General features: G+C 34.4%; 1 protein-coding gene across 2 annotated transcripts in view; it reads right to left on the bottom strand.

Annotated features, from left to right (window-relative positions):
• LOC145297598 (replication factor C subunit 4-like) overlaps positions 1-15,564 on the bottom strand; it is a 56,380-nt gene that overhangs the window by 27,930 nt on the left and 12,886 nt on the right. The window contains exons 1-3 of one of the 2 annotated variants that reach the window (XM_080143656.1): positions 11,404-11,427; positions 9,451-9,585; positions 7,490-7,568 (exon numbers count right to left, since the gene is read on the bottom strand). In XM_080143656.1, the coding sequence (XP_079999782.1) occupies positions 7,490-7,568; positions 9,451-9,569 (198 nt within the window). In that variant the 5' untranslated portion in view covers positions 9,570-9,585; positions 11,404-11,427. Of the gene's footprint in view, positions 1-7,489; positions 7,569-9,450; positions 9,586-11,403; positions 11,428-15,564 lie in introns of those variants that run through there. The other variant, XM_080143655.1, reaches the window with a different exon arrangement.

Raw genomic sequence — 15,564 nt, 5'->3', positions numbered from 1 at the left:
TTAGAATGTAATAGTATATGCACAACGGAGATATAGGCATGAGAGAATAAAAGCAAAGGATCTGATTTGCCTTGTCACCATTTCCTAAAGCAGCCATGTTGGAAGTTAGCAAGTACATTAGTTTATTATAACCAATTTAATTTATTCATACTAAATGTTTTGAAGCCTGCATTTTGCCGAGATGTTCACATTTCACCTTTCAATAAAGTCATGAATTAGCATTCCTTTTTGAAAATATTTCATAATCTTAGAAAAGTATGACTGAACCAAGTAAGCATTATACAGATAAGACAAGCAAGGAGATACTTATAACAGGCCTAGCAGCTATGCAATTACAGTGACAGAAATAAAAAAATTATCAAAGATTACTAAAGTTATTTTTCAGATATTCAACGTTTTTCTTAAACTATTCTCAGATTATGTAAAAGATCAAAGCAGTTTTCCGATTGTGTACTACTACTATTAATTAACTAAATTAAAAGGTGTTAAAAAAAAAAAAAGTGGTGGTAGTGGGGAATGGGGGGGACAACAGTAGGCAGTTTGGATGGAGAGAGAGAGAGAGAGAGAGAAAGTGAGAGAAAAAAAAAGTGGTAGTAGACAGGCTGGCTCAAACCTGTAACACAAAGGAGGAAAAGAAAGTGAAAAAAAAAAAGCGACGTCTTAGCTGATGTCCCCATGGTCTGACCGTTGAAATTAAGTCTAGTCAATCGGAAAGAAAACGATGAGTTGTCAAAATGTTGACTAAAAAAGCGACCCCTTCTTGTACAAAATGGCCAAGTTTAGGGTGAAGAAATTAATGTTTTTGGCCAATTTTTCGATATTTGTCATCCGAGTCATTAAGCTTCAAAACAATACAGATCTCGTCAGGATCCGTCGCGCATGTCGAAAGTTTTTGCGATACAAACAAACACACACACACATTTTGCCTTTTATTAGATTAGCCTGGGTGCCTGGCATTGCTCGGATGTTTGGAGGTGTGTGTTGAGAAAAAAAAAACAAAAAAAAACAAACAAAGTGAAAGTAGGCAGGTAGGCTTAAACTTGTGACGCGAAGAAAATGAAAGAAAATCTGACATTTTACCGCTAATCCATGACGCGACCAGAAATCTAAAGCGTTCAAATTTAACAGTCATTGCAGAAATGGTGTTGTTTTTAAACCTCCCACAAAAGCAAATAAGACACAAGGTCGTTTTTAATGTTGGGGGAAAACCAGTTCCCCAAAAAGGGGGCACTCTGGCAGTGTCCAAATAAATAGTAATCGTCTCAGTATGAACGGGTTTCCCCTACATTGACCAAGGACCAATTACAGAACAGATAGTTCCCAGCCCAAAGGCTAGGTGGTTGGTTGCGGTTCCAATAATTTTGTTTTATTTATACAAAAAAGACAAACAAACACTGCAGACGACGGCATGGTGGGAATTTTGTTTAAGTTGATCAAAAAAAAAAAGATAGAGACAATGTCCCTTTGTGAATGCGAGATATTACGATCTGGGAAGTATGCGAAAACATCTTGCGGAATCTAACCGAATTGAGAAGCCCGATACAAACAGCCTTTCGTGGACATACACAAACGCTCGCGCCCATTTTGCCCTTTATATAATAGTCTAGCCTGGGTGCCCTGCGTTGCCCGAGTGTTTGGAGGTGTGTGTTGAGCAAAAAAATGTGGTAGTAAGCAGGCAGGCTCGAACCCATGACGCAAAGGCGAAAAAGAAAGTGAAAAAACAACTTGACACCTTACCGCTACTCCATGATGCGACTGGAAGTTCGGAATGTTGAAATTAAGAAAAGTCATTCCAACTGATATGATGACTTGCAAAAATGGCAACGCAAAAAACAAAATTAAAAAAAAACAATAAAAAAAAACGCTCCTTGTAGAAAACTGCCCAGTTGAGATCAAGCTTCAAAACGATACCGATCTCGTGAAAATCCGTCGCCTCTGTCAAAAGTTTTAGGCAGACATACATACATACACTTAAACAGACAAGTGAGATTTATATTATAGACTAGCAGGGGTGTTCCGCGTTGCCCAAGTGTGTGTGTGTGTGTGTGTGTGTATATATAGGAAAAAAAATAACGCTAAGAGGGCAGAGGAAGTGAGAATGGTTGAAATTAAACGATTAAAACTTAAGTGAACGAGTTCACACAACTGCATCAAAATCAAGCACTTAACTTTTTAAGATGTTGGGGAAAACCAGCTCCCCATAAAATGGGGAGTGTCAAAATGAATAGCAATTGTCTGATATGACGGGTTTTCCCTGCATTGATCAAAGCTTATTGTTTTTAGATTTCCCTGGCATGAGTGCCAGGTAGACGCATTTGCTCCAGATTTAGTTTCGCTTTTTATATACGAAAAAGACAAATAAAACAGGCGAGAGCAAGAAATAGTGCAAAAATAGCGTGTAAAAGTTACTCAAATAGAAGATAGCCACAACCTCTTTTCATAAATCATAGATATTATAATCTAGGGAGTTCTAAGAATCGGTAATCCCCCCCCACCCCCAAAAAAAAGCCTTTGCTGGACATACAAAAAAAGTGCACACACAAAAACACATTTTCGCTTTTATATAATAGACTAGCGGGGAAGGGCGGGGGGTACCTTGCGTTGCCCGAGTGTTTGGAGGTGTGTGTGGTCGGAGGTGTTGGGGGTGTTAATGAAAACCTAAGAATAAGCATCGAAAATAAAAACAAAAAAAAACTAACGTAAGGCAAACGAACAATGTTAAATGTAAAAATCGAAAACAAAAAAGAAAACAGAAAAACGAATGTTAAAACTTCTGAAAAATAACCCCCCCCCCCCAAAAAAAAGTGAAAAATGGCTTAAATAAGCCTGTTTCAATATTAAAATTTAAAAAATCAGTGGGTACCCGGGTGTTTTGGGGTGTGTGTGGCAGTCGGGGTGGGGGGTGTTAATGAAAACCTAAGAATAAGCGAAGTAAAAAAAAAAAAAAAAAAAAACAGAAAAACGAACGTTACGTGAAAAATGGCTTAAATAACCCTGCTTCAATATTAAAATTTAAAAAATCGAAAAAAAAAAAAGACATCTCGCACCACAATTCAAACCCAAAACGTTTAGATAATGACCAACGCTCTAACCAACTGAGCTAACACGACATACATGAAATTGTGTCAGTTCTTCAAATATTTAAACTAAATCAGGTTATGACGTCATCTGACGCATGCGTAGAACTGATCTCCCCCCTCCCCCCCTGTAGAAAAGTGTTGATTTCAGGATGAAAAAATTAACGTTTTTGGCCAATTTTTCGATATTTGTCGGGCGAAGGATGGGGCTTTCATATGAGACCAAGTTCGTGAATTTTTGTTCTGTCTGTCGAAAGTTTTTAGCAGACACACAAACATACATACATACATTTCCGCTTTTATATATATAGACTAGCGGGGGTACCCGGCATTGCCCGGGTGTTTGGAGGTGTGTGTGTTGGGGGGGTAGATTAAAACAACCCTGTTAAAAAAAAAAAAAAAAAAAAAAAAACGTTGGCCGGTTGTTTGGAGGTGTAAAAGAAAAAAAATAGTTTTATTATAAAGGTAGGCTTGAACCCCGAACGTTTGACGAGGAGGTGGAAAGGAAATGGAAAAATAAAACTCTGCGACCTAACCATCTCGACCACGGGAACAGATGAATTGATAAGTGTGTTAAGTTGACGTTTATAAATCGAAATTAGCAGGTGCGACAACGTCAAGTTGCGGAAGCCAGTTTGTTTTCCCCGCTACACGGCGATCAAACAATAAAAAAAAACACAAAAAAAACTAACGTAAGGCAAACGAACAATGAAAACAGAAAAACGAACACGTGAAAAATGGCTTAAATAAGCCCGTTTTGATATTAAAATTTTAAAAATCGGTGGGTACCCGGGTGTTTTTGGGTGTCGCTAAGAATAAGCGAAGTAAAAAAAAAAAAAAAAACGCAGAAAAACGAACGTTACGTGAAAAATGGCTTCAATAACACTGGTTCAATATTTGAATTTAAAAAAATCGCAAAAAAACAAAAAACTCTCATACTACGATTCGAACCCAAAACGTTTAGATAATGAACCTAGGCCTTAACCAACTGAGCTAACACGACGTACATGAAATTTGTTCGGTTTTTCAACTATTTAAAGTAAATCAGGTCACGACATAATCTGACGCATGCGTAGAATCGGTCATTGTCACGAGAGGACCGTTTTTGTTGACCCCACCCCCTGTCGAAAATTGTCGATTTCAGGGTGAAAAAGTTAACGTTTTTGGCCAATTTTTCGAGCAAAGGTTCGATGTGATACAGAGTTTGTGAATTTTCGCCGCGTCTGTCGAAAGTTTTTAGCAGACATCAAAACATACATACATACATTTTCGCTTTTATATATATAGATTAGATTTGTTGTTAAGATTTGGGGAAAATGCTTGGATCATTATATCACCTCAGAAGGTACCAGACTCCTAATTTAATCCTCTCCCTATAATATACAACTCAGATACATCCTAAGATGAGCACTCTTTCTTGTCTTGATAGAGTACTAAATCGATTTTCCAATCTACAAAAAGGATAATCTTTTTCTCACAGAAGAGACGTTTGTCTCTACTTTTGTATTATTCAGACTATTGTCCTCATCGAGTGCCATCCGCAAATAAGGATTTAAATAACACTCAAGACAATAAAAGTAGACCAAATAATCCATATTTCTCTACTTCATCGTGATTTTCCTGGAAAGTGCTCAACTGAGCTTCAATCTCCGTTCCTGCATGTAAAACGCTTGCAGCAAGAGCTTGTTATTTTCAAAAGAACTTTCCGTTGTCTCTCCTTGTGCCTAACATCAAAAAGAATTTCCATGAACAGAGTTTTTCTTCCATCTGGGGAATGCATTACTACAGAACTGCTTCACTGTAGGCTACAACAAGGTCACCTTTAAACCCAACATCAACAAATACATGTCATAAACTGCCCTTATAAGTAATCAAAGTTTGTCCATTCCATTCATTATTTTATAATCTCATATTTTTCATCATTTAACAATCTATCCATTTAATCCTTATCCTTGAGTGGATTTTGGCCTTAAGTGGTAACTCATTAGTAAAATCTGTGGTGAATAAAGTGGTTTCTACACATTTAATTGTCATGATAACGGTGATTATTTTTGTTTATTTGTTTTTTGTAAATTTTATGAAAATAACTCAATAATAATAATTATAATAATAGGTAAGTATAGTTAGTATTTAACAAATTATTTGATATTAACAGATTGCCTGGTCGTAAAATATGCATAAATATTATATTTTAATTAATGCAGATTTCATATTTATTATTATAGAACCAATTCTCTATTGATTACTATATTGTATCCAACATATAAAGATTTTCAAAAGTTATATTAAAAAAAAAAAAATAAAATAAAAAAAAATAACACTTGAGTGCCATCAGTTAGAATCCAAACTAAAACGTTTGGTGCTCTAGCCTTAGTTGTTATTTAGCACTCCAGTGTCATTACCATGGCAGATGGAAAGGTTAAAAATCAAGCAACTTCTTTAAGATAGGTTTTTTTTGGGGGGGGGGGGGCACATACCCAAATGTAACAGCTTTATTCGACTTACTCCTGCTTGGGTCAACATTTTTTCAATTTTGACCCCTTAGTAGCTATTTTTACTGACTAAAAATAAAATAAATTGTCTCACAAGTCCAAATCCCTTATATATCAAAAATTTCAGAGTAGAGACTTTCCACACACAGTCATATATATATATATATATATATATATAGTGATTAAATAACAAAAAACTATATTACAAAAGTCATGATGTTGACCATCTTATAATTTATTCTTTTAACTCAGTTGACATTTACAATTCTGGACAGTATCAATCAATTATTATATCAATCAGTGAATTTATTATGCCCTTAACTTCTGATGAGTTAAGGGCATAATAAATTCACTGATTGATATAACTGAGTGATAGATTTTGCGCTACGAAACAGATGCTGTCAATTGTAAATGTCAACTGAATTAAAGGAATAAATTATAAGATGGTCAACATCATGAATTTTAGAATATTTTTTTTTTCATTTATTCACTATATTGCTCTGTAATTACATTGAGTTTCTTAAATAAGGATTGGTATATATTATAAGAAAATATATTTCTACAGAAATATATATATATACTAGCAAAAGTACTAGTCGTTGACTGGGTTCAAAAACAGCCTACAGAAAATGGACTCTGATTTATGAAAGTATGATAGGTTATGAAAAGGAAGGGTTGTAAATTTGGGTTGAATTTGGGGGTATCAAAACCAAAGCAAAATATGATGAAAGTAAAAATAAAATAGATAAACCCAATAATTTATTATACCATACCTGTTCACACTGAAACACTTATCACAATATTCTATGGATCTATATTAAAAACCCTTGTTAAACTTTGTGAAATATTTCCATTCTATGGAGGTCAGGTGCGAACGAACACTCCATAATTTTATTATACCATATTTCTTCAAACTGAAACATAATTATCCAAGTATACTTACGCAGATAGATATGAAAAGTCTTTATTAAAGTTTGTACCTATTTCCATTCTATGGAGGCCAGGCGCGAATGCAGACCCCACAATTTTATTATACCATCCCTATTTAAGTTAAAACATACTTATCAAAGTATTCTTATGTATACCTATATCAAAAACACTTGTAAACGTTTTTTTTTTTTGAATTTTTAAAATTTTTTATTTCCATACATTGTGGACCAGGCGCGAACGCAGACCCCACAATTTTAATGAACCACCGTTTTGCCAGATCAAGCATACCCATTCCTGTGTCTCAATACATCTTCTATCATTATATGTAATCAGTTTTTTAAAATATTCAACCACATAGGAGCCTATTCGTGACCAGACACACACATTCAGCTTTATATTATAGATACACACACACACACACACACACACACACACACACACACACACACACACACACACACACACACACACACACACAGATATATAAATAAATGTGTTTGCTAGAACTTTTATCCTAAATACTGTTATTTAAAAAATGTAAAAAATATGCATGAATAGATTGAGCAGAATAGTTAAATGAAACCAAACATCCAATAAGAAACCATAAATGATTAATGAACGTCCATCATTCAAAAAATATGCAAATTAGTTATCCTTCATGAAGTTGCTCACATATCCATGAGCCTGTATATTAAGTTCTTTTTAATAATTTTTAAATAGAAAAAGTAGGCTTTTAATATCAATGTCAGTGCGCAAAAAAACAAAAAAAAACCCTCAAATTTATACAAGTGTGTTCCATTTTAACAGAATGATGAGAAAGTGTATAGATTACCAACAAATCTCTTCTTTAAAATACTTCATAATTAATCATGCACACGTTCCCTAACAATCATGGATTTCAATTGCATAGCTGCTACGATTCTTATAGGTATTGCCTTGGTCTAAATAGAAATACACAAGTAAAAAAAAAAATTAAAAAAATTAATATACATCTGAACTCTGTAAAGATTTCTTTAGCACGAGGACAACTTCATCCTGATAAGCAACATCATCAATTTGGCGGGGTCGGCTGAAAGTAAGCATATGAAAACATAAATAAAATAAATTATATAAGAAAAAAAAAAGTATGTAGGCATTTATGAAGGTGGATAGCAATGGTGAAAAAGAGTATAAACGAAGACAATATATATATATATATATATATATATATATATATATATATATAAAATAATAAAGTAATAGTGTTCATTCGTGTGTGTGTATACAATTCTCCTACAGCTCACACCACTGGATCAATCATGACCAAACCTGGCATGATGATTGTCCCCCACCTAGGGATGGTGCACACCATTTTTCAAGGTTATGGTCAAAGTCACATTTGTGGCTCTTCATGAATTTCCTCACCTAGGGACGATGCATACCAAGTTAGAATTCACCACCATCGCCAGCCAACTTCTTTGTGAATTTAAATTGGATCATCCTTCCCTACCCCCATTCCTTCAACCAATCTTCATAGTTGGATTTCAGTCACTTCAGGAGGAAGTTAAAATTTTTTAAACACCTTAAGCAATAGTTGCTCTTACAACATCTACTTACTGCAAGGGTGTCTGCAAAGAGTGAGTATTATTGTTAGTTTGGAGTATAAATCTTAATTTATCTTTATTTTTCAACAGCTCTTTCATGTATATCAGTGTATATATATAGTATGTAGTCACTCCATTTGATCTTCATGATTCTTCTCCGGTGTCTGTGTTGGACGGCTTTCAATCTCCTTATGTGTTCTTTATAGAGTACAGGGCTGGCAGGATGATGGTTTTGTAGACTCTGCACTTTGTCTCTAGCCGGATACTGGCCCTTGTCCAGAGCCTCTTTTCTATGTACCAAACACGGAAGTTCTCAGGAGAGCAAACCTAGATAGCGTGGAAGCTACCCTTGTTACTATGCAACTATGATGGACCGGGCACATTACTAGAATGGAAGACAACCTAATTCCAAAGATGATCTTCTACGCGGAAACTGGAAAATGGAACCCGCAAGGTAGGAAGTCAGAAGCTTCGTTACAAAGATGTAACAAAGCAGCACCTGAAGGCAATGAACATCAATGTCGAGAATTGGGAAGGACAAGCCAAAGAAAGGAGTGGTTGGCGGAACTGTCTCCACAAAGGAAAGAAACAAATAGAGAGAAAGATTGGAGAAGCCTTAGAGCTGAGACACAACTGATGACACAACTCTGGCACCCACATATGCAGTGCCTGTGACCGGATGTTTCACACAGAAAGAGAACTATGCCAACACCGAAGGATAAAGCACTGAGGCCCTGACTAGTCATCGTCAAGACTGATGGACTGCATGATGATGATTATATATATATATATATATATATATATGAAACCTCTTACTGTTAAAATATTAATCAAATCCTGGACGTTGGAACATCTTTTGATAATTTGGACAAAGTTATTGAGAATTAATGACAATATTTCTTTGGTCAGAGCGAAGGTCAGAAAATCTTTATAATTACCAAATGTGTCTAGTTTTCTTTGAGGGTTTCTTGTAATTGATTCTTTTTATAAGACCGGATTTGGATCCCAAGAAATATTGGCCAAAGTTAATCTAGTCAGCATCTGACAACCTGGAGCGGCCCAACGACTCAAACTGACTCACTAACTGAAGAGATGACACTATCAGCATTTTTTTTTTTTTTTAAAATAGTTTTGGTGAATATAAAGTTCAAGAAATGCTTCAAATGGAATACCACAACTTAGAACATTTCAGAAGCTCTCAAAAAATTTATATTCTACTTTTAATGCAAAGTTTTTAATAGTAATAATTATACATTTTTAATATGATTGAAAGAAATTGTAATATCTTAATATTTTTATGAGAAAAATGTCCTCTTACAACAGACAAACTTGCAACCATGCAAAACATCCATAAAAACAAAAACTTACTATTTCTCAACCCAAGGCACATGTTTCTCTTTACTTATTTTTTCACCGGACGGAGTTGTACTTGGCAAATCTTTCTTTTTTGCAAAAAGAGAACTTCCTGGTTTAAGAAAAGCCTGCATTTTGCTACCAAATTTTCTGAAAGCAAAACAAATTTGATATCAATTATCAATTTCTTAAAACTATGTATATAATATAAAGTTGCTTCTGTTTATATTAGGTACCGGCAGCAGCCTGAAAAACGAGTGGAATTCGTAAAAAATGGTCAACTATAGGTTATGTTCACCAGCCTGTATTTCATTTGTTTGAATTTGTTTTGGGATAAAATATATATTAAATGAAAGAGCAAATTTCCCTCTTTCATATGGTGTTTATTTTGTATTTGTTGAATAAAAATTAAATTTTACTGATTTATTTTAATAGCACCAACAAAAGTGATAAAATTTTGACGTGGAACACTAGCTGCTAATTTTTTAAAAATCAAGAAAATCATACCTCTTATTTAAAACTCTCGCGAATTTTTGCCATTCGACCAATAAAAAAACTATAAATAGCATCAAATTAAGCAAAGAATGATCTTTGTTTACATATAAAAATTACAACAAATATTAAAAAAAAAAATATGCGAAATTCTTTTTAAAATTCTTTTCTGATTTAATTTGCTTCTAGTGAATTAACTATTCATGATAACCATAGCAAACGTGATATTAAATTAAAGTTCATTCAATTTCCTATAAAATGGTGCTAAGAAATTGTACCTAGCTTTATTCGCGAAAATGCGCAAGGCGAAAGAAAATTGACACCTCGGGAGTCTTTTGGACAAAATTGCGTGAACCGTAAACACAGTGAAAATGTGCGAGTAAATGAATGAAAGTTGTTCGACTTCGGTATTTCACCAAATAGTTAACTATACTGCTTCAATTTCAATATAAGCGATAAGAAACCACTTCTGTACATTAATTTGTAAAAATTAGTTTGGAATATTTTAAATATTCAGAAGTATTTTGCAACATTTAGTTAGCACGTGTTCAGCTTTTTAACGTAAACAAATAAGCAATATTTTGGATCTTTTCAAAAATTAAATTAATATTATATCATTTTAGGGGGAAATAAATAAGGAGTATTTATAATAAACCATTTATAAAACTAGTGATTTAATTTTAAAACGCATCTAAATATTCGTTTATTCGGCATTCTAAACCAGTTTCCTGAAAGTAAACAAACTTGGCAAAAGAGCGTAAAAAATGCTAGACAAGAAGCAAATTGAACGACACGTTTCTAGCATTTTGTATTTATTTGAAAATGATTTGGTGCATGGTAGATATTTAATTCAAGGCATGCGACTGCATAAAATTAAAGTTTGAATAAACGTAAAAAACTATTGTTGTCCATAGATGAAAGTACGGTGGTTGCACTTAGCGAAACCGCGCTATTTTTAAATAGTATTTTCAAGTTAAATTAAAGTTTTACGATAACTTTTTATATTAAATTGTTAGTTGAAAGTCCAGAAGCGTTACAAAACACCCCCTCCCCATGTTAAGAGTGGCTTTCTAAATGTTATTTCAGCACAGTTCGCTAAGTGCATGAGTACCGAAAGTACAGACTAGGCTAAATTAAAAAAACAAAACAAAAAAAAAACCACCTTCTCTTCCACATGTTAGTTTGCTTCATAAGTACTATTGTTTTAACATTTATTTTTTATTTTTGTATAATTTAAATTGTTAGCTGAAAATACGGTGCTTCTACACTTTATTGCCGAAATTGGAGACGCCATTTTATTTAACGCACCTGCTGTCCAAATCCAGGGAAGACTATGGCCGAAGCATGAAATAAATAACAAAAAAAAAATTAAACTGGAGAACGATTGCAGTTAAAACAAAAAAATAAATAAATAAATAAACAACCCACATCCCCGTTAAAAATTGGAAATTGGAGACGCCATTTTATTTCACGCACCTGCTGTCCAAATTTAGGGGAGAACATTATATTAAACTGTGGCTGAAGCATGAAATAAATAACAAAAAAATTTAACTTCCGGAAAGAACTATGAAAAAAGTAAATAAAAAAAGTGAAAGAGAACATATATCCGTAATTGGTTCGATTTAATTAATGAGAATGGGAAAGTTTTTCATGGAACATTTTTTTTTATTAAAAACATAAAATGAAATGACATATTCATAATGGTTTAAACTGGGCGAGCGTCCCCCCCTTTTTTTTTCCGAACAAATAAATAATTTTAAACATTTTTTTAATTAAAGCAACTTTGAAAGATACAAAACAAATTAATTTAAATGATTGGTTTTTCTTTAAAAAAAACAAAAGAAAAACGACACACACACAGTTAAGAGTGGTTTTCTAAATAATATTAAATATATATTAATATATATTAATAAAACATTAAATGCTGCCAAGACTAAACTGGTTTCCTTCAATAACTACAAGAAACCTTCTCTGCCACCAATAGCATTGGCCAGTGACTACCTGTCTGAGAGTACATCTTTCAAACTGCTTGGCCTAACGTTCACAGGAAACATGAGCTGGAACAATTATATTGAAAACATTGCCAGGGCCGCTGCGAAAAAGGTAGGCTCTCTCTACCGTGCTAGAAAACTACTGACACCTGAAAGTATCCTGTATCTCTATAAGGCCACCATTCGCCCATGTATGGAGTATTGTTGTCACATCTGGGCTGGTGCGTCTACTACTAGTTTCTCGCTTCTAGACAAGGTCCAAAAAAGAGTCGCCAATCTGATAGGCCCTGAACTGGCATCTAAGCTTCAGCCTCTGTCCCATCGACGAAATGTTGCATCCCTCTGCCTGTTCTACAAGTATTTTAATGGTGAATGCTCTGACGAACTGCAGACACTTGTGCCTCCATGACGCAGACACCCTCGACAAACCCGACAGGCAGCTAAATCCCACCCCCACACAGTAGAGATCCCTAGATGTAAAAGACCTTTTTACTCCAGTAGTTTCTTCCCAAGAACCGCTAGACTCTGGAATTCCATTCCAGGATCCTGCTTCCCTAACTGTACTGACATGCAGAAGTTCAAGTGCAATGTGAACCGACATCTTGCTGCCCAAATCCCTACATAGTGCCCCAGTAGTTGCTGACCCTGATAGTAGCCCCCTACACCAAAGTGGCAACGTGCCTTGTTTGGGGTGAAAATGTAATAAAAAAAATTTTTTTTTAAATAGTTTGTTTCATAAATACTATTGTTTTAATATATTTTATTCTTGTATCGTTTATTAAATTGTTAGGTGAAAGTACAGACTAGTTAAAAAACACGCCCCCCCCTCACATGTTTCCTAAATAATAGCTCACTTCATAAATACCATTGTTTATTTTATTCGAGACAGAAAAATCAAATTAGCACAATGAAAATAACTTTTATGTTGAAGACGCAGTATTATTTTACTTTAAGGCCGGTCTCACGTCCGTATATAACAAAATGTTTTTTGTTTTTTTTCTAGATTTCGGTGTGCTAAAAACGAATCTGAAAACTGTTTCCGTCGCAAAAAATAGTTTTCATGATATGAAGAAATTACTTTTTCGAAAAGTGGGTGATCACTTTTCCATTTAAATTTAACTTAAAATGAGTACCCACTTTCTGGGCACCTTAGAGGGGGGGGCATTTTTTTTTGTGATTATTGGCTAAAAAGTTTTTTGTTTGATTTCTTTTGCATGGTATTAACTCCTGAACTCTGGGACTATTTTCCATTTTACAGCCCAGCCTTCGTTTATGCTACGCGCGAGCATAAACGAAGGCTGTTGAATGTGCACTCGCGTACCAAACTGCCTTGTCACAGTGTAGTATTGGCAAAAAATTAAAATTAGACAAAAAGCAAGTACTTTTCCAAAAATTAAACCAAAAATATAACTATGTTATGAAATTTGATTTCCTTAATCACGCCGAGAAAAGAAATGTTTCTATGAAGGAATATAATAGCAACTGGTACACCAAAGATGTCATTAAGTGTGTCATTGAATTGATAGGGCAAGCAGAAGTATCTGGCAAGAATTGTGAAAAGATAATTGATATTGTAGCAAGACACATCTTTCACACAGCTATAGATTTAAAAGACCTACCGTCAGAGCGATCATCCCTAAGGTATGCTGGCAAAGGGCATGTCCTTGCCAAACAAAGCGAAACAGATGAAGAAAGTGCTCTAGTTGATCAGGCAGAGTTTGGAAACTACAGCTTTAGCAAACAAGGACAGTTTGTGGCAGTATATTATGACGATGACTTTTATTTAGGTCAAGTAATTTCTGTCACAAGTAGTGAAGAAGGACAAGTGAAATTTCTGGACAAGTGTAAGGTGAAAATAAATGCCTTTAGATGGGCAAGGTCAGAGGTAGAGAAAGTCTCTTCTCTGTATGTGTTTGATTGGGGATTTGAGGTAGCCACCTCAAATCTACGAATGTGGTCAGTTCCAAGCGAAGAGTTCAACAGAATCACAAGGAAATATCAATTGTATAGAGAACTCTATTGTTAACATGCAGCTTCCTTTTGTATTGAATGTAAACTGGTGTTGAACAGGTACGTTTGCTTATATACGATACTTCGCCATGATAAACAGTGAATTATTGCGATTTTTAAGTTTATTATTTTAGAACTACAAGGTGTACAGAGCTGAAATTTGGATATGACATTCTACAATATGTATTGATTATGCATGCAAAATTTCACGTCTGTATATTTAATAGTTTTTGTGATTTTGAAGTTTGTATATGTTTAAAACATTCGGTACTTTATTTTCGCCATTGAAATTGAACATATCAGTATTTTTATCGATTTATAATGAAAAAACTTGCAGCTGGAATTGTTTGAAAAAATATAGGCATAGTAACCACTATGCATAGAATTATATTGCATGTTCATATTTAATTTTCTTTAATTCAGTTTTATTTGCTCATACTTCAAAAAGTGCCCACCAGTGCGATTTTGCGATTATAAATATTGCAATGTTCACTTTTCACATCTCAAAAATGAAGGCTGAAATTGAATTAGATATGATTATACTTTTATTTCCTATTGTCTTCTAATACTACGTTTTTACCAGTTACTTTTTTTGTCAGTTGCTTTCAAAGTTGCCATGTCGTAATATAAACATGTTCATGCTACATTTGTAAATATGAAAATGATCATAACTTGAAGACTAAACAAGATATCTTCATGATTTTTGTTTTGTTTTTCTTGTATTTGTGTGTATTTTTATATGAGAGAATCAAATTTAGCCATAGGCGATTTTAAAATTTTGGCTGCCGGTACCTATTTATATATATATTTTTATATCAACATTGTTGGCTATATATCTACATACATGTTTATCAAACACTACTGGAGTTTCATTGGATTACCATCTAGGAAACAGTAAAATCACTACATGATGATTGCTGCATCTTTCCAGATAGTCGCCGTCATACTGTGTTCTCCCCATCTCGTCATCTATGCCATCTTAGATGACTCTGCATTCCCGCCATAGATTTGCACATCTTGAAGCAGATGTGACATACAAATTGAGCAATTTCCGTCGAGTTGACTTCCTCTGGAAGTTGTAGGGTATTTTTATGAATAATCATATGTCTTCTCAAACCAGCAGTAGACTTACACACTTTGCTGCATATTAAACAGATTGTTTGATTCAGACTAATAGGTACAAAGTTCATCTGAACAGGAGTTTTGTTTGACTTAGGGTGGTTGACGTAGTCAGCTTTTGACAGAAGCACTCATTCCAAGTGTCACATTTCTAGCTCTGTGTGTCATGGTTAAAACCATCAATTAAACCTTTGCAAAGTTCTCGCTTCAGATTGTTGTAGGCCTGCTTTCTTTTCTTTAGAGCATCATAAATTTCATGTACAAGCTTTCGCTTTCGCAGAATAAGTTCTTCCCACATGTCTATATTGATTTGCAGGACTTTCAAATTGTTTTTGGTATAGTCTCTGAACCTCTTCCTAGGCTTATGTTGAGGGTGTTTTCCATTTTCCAGTCCCTCCCTAAAAAATTTGTTTCAGCAGCCTACCATCTTTCATTCGAACCACATGGTCCACCCAACGCATGCGAAATCTGATTGCAAGGATCTTAACACTAGAGCAACATGTTCTCACAAGTACCT

Source organism: Euprymna scolopes, chromosome 18 (assembly GCF_053919585.1).
Source record: "Euprymna scolopes isolate OS-2025 chromosome 18, ASM5391958v1, whole genome shotgun sequence".
NCBI lineage: Eukaryota > Metazoa > Mollusca > Cephalopoda > Sepiida > Sepiolidae > Euprymna > Euprymna scolopes.
Note: the sequence above shows the minus strand (reverse complement) of the source record. Positions and strands in the feature narration are given on the sequence as shown.